At 54.2% G+C, this 7,674-nt stretch overlaps 1 protein-coding gene and 1 long non-coding RNA gene across 2 annotated transcripts; both read left to right on the top strand.

The window, feature by feature from the left end:
- The first annotated feature begins 869 nt into the window (after nt 1-869).
- Nucleotides 870-3,719, top strand: LOC135980230 (maestro heat-like repeat-containing protein family member 7). The gene is made up of 5 exons (XM_065580272.1): nt 870-1,030; nt 1,618-1,773; nt 2,173-2,295; nt 2,925-3,024; nt 3,438-3,719. The coding sequence occupies exons 1-5, from the start codon at nt 917-919 to the stop codon at nt 3,506-3,508; spliced, it is 564 nt and encodes a 187-aa protein (XP_065436344.1). The 5' UTR covers nt 870-916; the 3' UTR covers nt 3,509-3,719.
- Nucleotides 3,720-4,519: 800 nt separating this feature from the next.
- On the top strand, nt 4,520-7,310 carry LOC135980229 (uncharacterized). Its single transcript, XR_010597402.1, has 3 exons — nt 4,520-6,122; nt 6,255-6,346; nt 6,488-7,310. It is a non-coding gene; the product is annotated as an uncharacterized LOC135980229 (long non-coding RNA).
- The last annotated feature ends 364 nt before the right edge of the window (nt 7,311-7,674 follow it).

The raw sequence follows: 7,674 nt of genomic DNA, 5'->3' as shown, positions 1-7,674 counted from the left end.
GGCCCTTTTCCCCCATCAGATTCCCCCTGCCTTCCCTCCCAGGGTACTCTAGGAGCCACTACCCCCTGCTCCTGCTTCCCCTTCCTTCCTGACAGCCCAAAATAGTTCTCTCCTCCTCCGCTGCATCTGATTAATGCATGGAGCTGGCTGGCCCCAAAGTCTCTGGCCCTGAGAGAGGCAGAGCACTCTCTTAAAGAGTGTTTGTGACCCTGCCCCCAAATGATACTTCAATGCCTTGCACTATCAGGTCCAAGTTTCTCAAACTTTGCAGAGGGTTCAGCTCTCACCTAGGACTCCCCATGGGCCAGGTTTGATTTTTTCCCCAAGTTTCACCCTTTGGGGGATTGTCTGCATGGGAAAAGAAGGTGGCTAGAAGTTTTCGTTTGTTTGTTTGTAAGTGGAAAAACTGCCCTACAGCTCAGAGACGCAATCACCCCAGGAAAAAATCACAATTGACTGGGGAGACAGCATGGAACATTTCCATCCAAAAAGGGAATGTTTTTAGGAGCGTATCAAAAGGAGCAACTAGAATGGAAACTGTGTACCAGCCTTAACTATGGAGATTGCTGCCAGCATCTGCTATAATAATAATTAATAGCACGTAGAAAAGAGAGAAAAGCCCCGAAGCAAACCACAGCTTTGCCCACCCTACACCAGAACAACCCGGGACGGGGTTAGGATTCACTGATTGCCTCGTCAGGCATCCCCATCGATTCTAAAGCACCACGCCTCCGACTGTGGAGACGGAGCTTCTCTCTGACTTGGTGCCACGGGGTAGAATAAACACAGCCCTGGCACTGTGGCGTGTACTCACTGGAGGGCTGGGAGATCTGATGAGCTCCCCCATGTGTGTGTGTGTGTGTAGGTGGAACAAGTCAAGGCCCTGCTGCCTGCCATCCTTTGGGGTTCGGATGAGATGGATGATGGGAGTATTCTGGAGGCCATCTCAGCTGTTCAGAACCTTCTGCAGAGCCTGGATGGGAGTGAGCTCACCAGCGTGGCCAGGAAGCTAATCCCCTTATTCGATGCTGTAAGTCAGGGTCTCTTGACCTGCCCATCCCCAGCCAGGCAGTGTTGTGACTCTGGAGTCGTAGTGGTGGCATATCTGACCTGATCAGTTCCGAGCCATTGCCTGGGCCTCAGGCATTGGTGACACCTTGGTCTCTCGTGTTCTCTGTTTGTGGCATGCAACCGTTTGGTCTCCTGAGGACTGATCTGCTTTAATCTAACTCAAGTTAACATGCTCAATGTAGTGGTCATGGGGTGAAATGTAATGTCCTGTGCTTTGGAGTCTAGATGAATGAATGACCCTTAAATGCTATGAAACGATGAAAGTGTTGAACCCATTAAAGAAACCCTCCAAAGAGCCCTTCACTGTGGATGGAGTCAGCACTTACAGGAGGCCTCCAGGGAAATTTAGGAACCACTGTCCTAACCTGTGTTGTCTGCCCCTTCACCCAAACCTTTCTGCAAATGGGTGCCCTCTTGGTGGGCAGACCATGGAGTTATTAGTCAGACTGGCCCCTATCTGTGGTTTGCATTGTGCCGAGCTCACCCTGTAAGGAGAGTGTGAAGCTCCCTCAGTGAGATCCCCTCATGGTTGTGTGTCCATCACAGGTGAGACCCCAGGTGCGCTCTGCTGCCATCATGCTCTTTACAGAGTTGCTTAACACGGTGAAGAGGAGGCAGAAGCCCGTGCTGCAGGAGGAAGTGACCCGCAGCCTGGTCCCACTGCTCCTTCACTTACAGGACGAGGACCCTGACGTGGGCAAGGTGAGTCCCGCTGCCATGTGCTCCCTGGTGCAGCAGGCCCTGACTGCTCCAGCTCTCCTGCTAGATCTGTCTCCAGAGCCGCCTCCCAAAAGTGAAAAATCTCAGCCCTACCCGCTTACCCAAGCAAGTTCCCTGGCCTTCAATGGACACACAAGTAGAGATGTTTTATCGCTCCCAGCAGCCACTTCCTAAGTCACTGAACTGCAGCCACCATGAAGATCAAACTCCAGGAGCCTCCACTAATAGGAACAAAGAGACACCAAGGGTCAGCAGGATACCATGTGACCCCCACATTCCTTTCCCTCATTGATCATTTCAGCTGGCTTTTCACTGCAGAGTTACTACAGATTCCAGCTCTTCTCATGATGCAAACTCTCCTTGTCCCATCTTGTGTTGCAGAGGTGTCAGAAAGCCTTGGCTGGGTGTTTTCAGCTCCTGGGATGGTCTTGTCCTAAGCAGATTAACAGCAAGAAGGCTTGGCACACCCATCCCCGGGTGGTGGACAAGATCTGCCAGCACTCTGTAAGTGAACAATTGGCTTCTCGTGAGTGCTGCTTCTAGAGGTGGGACCGGAAACGTGTTCCCTCACTCACTGCTCTGATTGCATGTCTAGTACTAGCATACTGCACTCTGGCTTCCTCTTAGAAGCACCCAGCTCCCCCACTCCTCCCAGTGCCTGTCAGATCTGAACAGCCAGACCTGGCCAGGAGTTCAGTACGGAGGTGAAAGCTCACAACATAAAGAATCGGTTGATGGCAAAAATGCCTTCCGAATCCTGCAGGAAACTGGATGTCCCCATTTTTCACCTTACCCCAGCCCATTGGCCACTTCTGCACCGTATTTCCTATGCTCTGCACCCTCTCTAATGTCCTCCCCAGATGAAGCCCATTCAACCGGGCTTCAGTGTTCTCTAGTGCCAGGCTCCAGCCCTGCAGTGCCAGCAGCTCAGACACCAGCAATGTGTCTGGTGACACTTTGAAATGGTCATTTAATGACTCCCTGGCATGTAGATGGTCGCCCCCAGGATACATGGAGATGAGAGCTGCATTCTTCCCATCCCTCCAAGCCAAGCAGCTACCTGGAGATGAAATCTCTCTTCTCCTCACCCTGCGGCCCCAGCAACAAGAAGCTTCTTTGGTTTCTATTCCTAGGTGCTGAAGCTCAAGAGCGTATCTGACATCTTGCTCCAATGTCTGGATCACCTCCAAAGCCCCCAGGCTCCAATACGACGGGCAGCAGCCATCTTTATCGGTAACCACAACTTTTCTTAAGCAACTTCTATCTGAGAGGTTGTCCCGTGTTCTGCTTGGAGGGCACTAGCAGCAAGAATTAACCCCCTGGGATCCTAATGTCTAGATTTCCTGCCCTTGAGGCAGTTGGGCTGGGGATTATATCAAAAGGCCTGGAGCAAATTACAACCCTACCCTCCAGCTCCACCGACTGGAATCCCTGTGGGACTGCAGCAATACCATAGCCATTGGCAATCAGGCTCTCTATATCTTCCAAGACATGAGCCTCTTTGTCTTGGAGCTTGTGGACTTGTCTGATTATCCCAGGGACCACTTGAAAGCTCTTTTGCTTGTTGGAAAGACTGACATTTTTTAAAAGGTAGCCCCAGGGTAGGTGAAAACTCCTGCAAGATTCATTTCCATTGTACGTTCCAGGTTGCACTGTTCAAAGCTCAGAGCCCGCCATGGTCAGGCAAGAGAAGGAGCTGATACTTCAGTGTAAGTAGTTGCCACATGGCTGTGTTTGCATGTGGAAGGAGAGCTCATGCTCCTTGTAGAATATCAGGGTTGGAAGGGACCTCAGGAGATCATTTAATCCAACCCCCTGCTCAAAGCAGGGCCAATCCCCAGATAGTGTTTGTTTGTTTTTTAAACCCCAGTTCCCTAAATAGCCCCCTCAAGGATTGAACTCACAACCCTGGGTTTAGCAGGCCAATGCTCGAACCACTGAGCTATCCCTCCCACTTGTGAACCAGTCTAGGAAAAAGTGCAACTCCCCTGCCATGCTGCTGCATTGAGTTCAATTTAGACCTGGCCAGAGGTAGTGTTGAGAGAGCCTGGACATCAGTCCCAGCTTTGTTTTCTCTGATGTCAGGCGTCACTTCCATCTCCAGGTGCCAGAAGGTTTTACCAGGAGAAAGTAAATGCCAGGCAGGGTGAGAGGCCCTGGCATGTGTCAGGGAGATGGTGCTAAGGAGGTGGATGCCCCAGAATGCAGTGGAAGATGGTGCTGCCAAGGGCAGATGTCCCTGAGGACTTAAGTGGTTATCAGCTGGCGATGACACTGATAGCCCTGGTGGGTCCAGAGCATCTGGGAGGAGTTAGTTGCTGTGGAAGATCAGGGGCGGCTCCAGGCACCAGCGCAGCAAGTGCGTACCTGGGACGGCAAGCCTCGGGGGGCGGCATGCCGGTTGCCGTGAGGGAGGCAGTCAGGCAGCCTTCGGCGGCATGGCTGCGGGAGGACCGCCGGTCACGCAGCTTCGGCGGCAATTCGGCGGCAGGTACGCTGAAGGCGTGGGACCGGCAGATCACCGACAGAAACGCCGCTGAATCCGCGTGACCAGCGGACCGCCCGCAGGCATGCCACCAAAGGCCGCCTGACTGCCGTGCTTGGGGTGGCAAAAAACATAGAGCCGCCCCTGTGGAAGATACAGATGCCCATGGTGCAGGTGCTAGGGCATGCTAATACGATATGTGTTTTGACCTGAGCTTCCTCTCTCTGTCTCAGCTCTCAGTGGCCTGCAGCAAGATTCGGATTCCTCTGTCCGTGTCAGTGTCTCACGGGCCATTCAGCAAGTTCAGGATGGTGGCAGAAACCAGTCACCTCAGACCCTAGGAGCTAGATTCAGGAACCTGTTCTGCTGCTTGACTGGCCAGGAGGAGAGGGAAAATGCTCCTGACAGAGATCTCTTGGGTGGCCCGGACCCTTCCCAAATCCACCGATGGGACTCAGGAGGGCCCTGAGTTCCCACAGAGAAGTTGGTGACTGGAGGAGGTCAGCTGAGCCACCACTCCAGCCCCGAAGCCAGTGCCTGCATGATCCTGTGGTAATTACCTGCATTGTTCCCCATGAGATGTAGGCAGCTGGGGATGAGTTTAAGTGACCCCAGTACTCAGCAGAATGATGGCGACTGGCTCCAGCTAAACAAAAAGGTGACAAGACTGTTAGTGTAAAACCAAGGGCATTTGCTCTCACGTCTCTGTCTTCCTTCCATAATGGAACGAGTTGCAAGATAGCTGGTTCATTACATCAGCCACGGCATTAATGACCTTTTCCCTTTCTTCTGATTAGCCTCCGATCTCTGATACAGTCTTTGTGACCTTGTAGGAAGAGATGGAATCTGGATGATGGGGATGGATCACTTGATAAATTGCCCTGTTCTGTTCATTCCTTCTGAAGCATCTGGCACTGGCCAGTGTCAGAAGATGGAATGCTGTGCTAGATGGACCACTGGTCTGATCCAATATGGCTGTTCGTATGATCCAGGCCTCTAGTTCCCCTTGGACAGTTAAATAAAACCCTTCATCTCTCCATCCATTGACATTATATAATCTCACTCAATTGTTCAGCATTGATCCGTTCCTGTGCTTGACGGGCCGAGAGTCCAACGTCGGAATAGACTTGAGGCCCCCATGTAATAGGGGGCCTGCCTTTGGGCTGCCTGCACCCCTTGATTGGTGGAATTGTCTCTCGGATGTTACGAGCCACTCAGAGAACGGCGTTCGCCGGAACATCTTGTGGCATACTCGCGACATGTCTGAAAAGCATAAGACGCCGTCTGCGGACAATGGCCCCAGTAGTCTGTAGACCGGAGCGACCATAAACATCTGCTTTACAAATGAAGTCATTCCACTCTATGCCCAATATACAACGTTGGCATTTTATGTGGAAAGCCTCCAGCTTTGCCCACTCTGAGTGGCGCAGTCCCAATGTTTCGCAACTGTACAGCAGTACAGAGAGGATACAGCTCGATTAGATCCTGAACTTGGTTGTCGTGCCGAGATGATGTTGATTCCGTATTCATCGTAAACGACCCATGGCAGGGGCTGCAATGCCACACTCAGGCACCTAAATAAATGGCCTGAACTTTCTCAAATGCTGAATACCAAGAACTTCTCACTCGAATCTGCCGAAGCTGTGGCTGTTCAGCTCCTCTGAAAATCAATCCACTCGTTTAGATGCCTGAATATGAATGTTAGTGCCAGACTTTGGACAGTGACATAGGAAGACATTGGCCTGAGCCTATGCATGGACTCTCATCCTACAATCCAGCCCCTCAACAGATACGTCGCAGCTTCTGACTGTGAACCATTCAGCTACAATGGGGAGGCCTAGATGCTGTAAGTGAATTAACATGTAATGATAGATAGACAGATAGATAGATAGTATAAGCTATTCTTTCTACCATCTGCCGTACGGATTTGCTCTGTAGAGCTTGCTGTCCCTGTTACTCATGGGTATTTATGTTGCAGAGCCCCACATGAGAGAGGGAAGGATTTCAGGCCCAAGGCCCAAGTGGGGCAGGAAGAAGCACACGCTCACCTCAGTTGCCATCTTTGCTGAGGTAAGTTTTGTTGACTTGTTGAACTGAGATTGCAAAGCGTTGCTCAGTCCCATATTCTCACAACTGGCAGTGCCCCATATATATGTCTGGGGCACCTTGAAATCTCATTTCTCTCACGTCTCTGTCTTCCTTCCATAACAGGATGAGTTGCAAGACAGCTGGTTCATTACATCAGCCACGGCATTATTGACCTTTTCCCTTTCTTCTGATTAGCCTCCGATCTCTGTTACATTCTTTGTGACGTTGTAGGAAGAGATGGAATCTGTGCATTAGCCCTCTCATGCTATGGAGCCACGAGAAGGTTTGACAGCAGAAGTAGATGCAGTGTGGACAAATCTACGAGGGACTAACAGGTTCATGCCATATAGCAGGCCTGCACAACATACGGCCCGCGGTGGCGTGCCTGCCCGCCGACAGGAGCCAGCAATGCGGGCGGCTGAGTCCAGCTGCGGTGGTGGGGCTTTCAGGCGCCCCCCCAAACACAATGCCGGCGCCGGCGCAAGGATATTTTTGCGCCCTCGCGCGCCACCATCCCCCCTGCCCCAAGCGGGACATGGAGATGGAGCCCTCGCGTGCCGCCACGCCCCCGCCCCCCCCGTGCCCCAAGCGAGACACGGGGATGGAGCCCTCGCGCGCCGCCGCGCCTCCACCCGCCCCCGCCCTAAGCAGGACATGGGGATGGAGCCCTCGCACGCTGCCACGACTGCACCCTCCCCCACCCCAAGCGGGACACGGGGATAGAGCCCTCGCACGCTGCCACGCCTCCACCACCCCCCGCGCCGCAAGCGGGACATGGGGATGGAGCCCTCGTGCGCCGCCACGCCTCCACCACCGCCCGCACCGCAAGCGGGACACAGGGATGGAGCCCTCGCGCGCTGCCGTGCCTCAACCCGCCCCCGCCCTAAGCGTGACACGGGGATGGAGCCCTCGCACACCGCCACGCCTCCACCACCGCCCGCACCGCAAGCGGGACACGGGGATAGAGCCCTCGCGCGCTGCCACGCCTCCACCCCCCCCGCCCTAAGCGGGACGCGGGGATGGAGCCCTCGCACGCTGCCACGACTCCACCCCCCCCCCGACCCAAGCGGGACACGGGGATGGAGCCCTCGCGTGCCGCCACGCCTCCACTCCCCCCCCGCCCTAAGCGGGACACGGGGATGGAGCCCTCGCACGCTGCCACACCTCCACCCCCCCCGCCCCAAGCGGGACACGGGGATAGAGCCCTCGCACGCTGCCACGCCTCCACCACCCCCCGCGCCGCAAGCGGGACATGGGGATGGAGCCCTCGCGCGCCACCACGCCTCCACCACCCCCCGCGCCGCAAGCGG

Source organism: Chrysemys picta, unplaced genomic scaffold, assembly GCF_011386835.1.
Source record: "Chrysemys picta bellii isolate R12L10 unplaced genomic scaffold, ASM1138683v2 scaf2299, whole genome shotgun sequence".
In the NCBI taxonomy this organism is placed as follows: Eukaryota; Metazoa; Chordata; order Testudines; family Emydidae; genus Chrysemys; species Chrysemys picta.
This window is presented reverse-complemented; position numbering and strand designations above follow the sequence as displayed.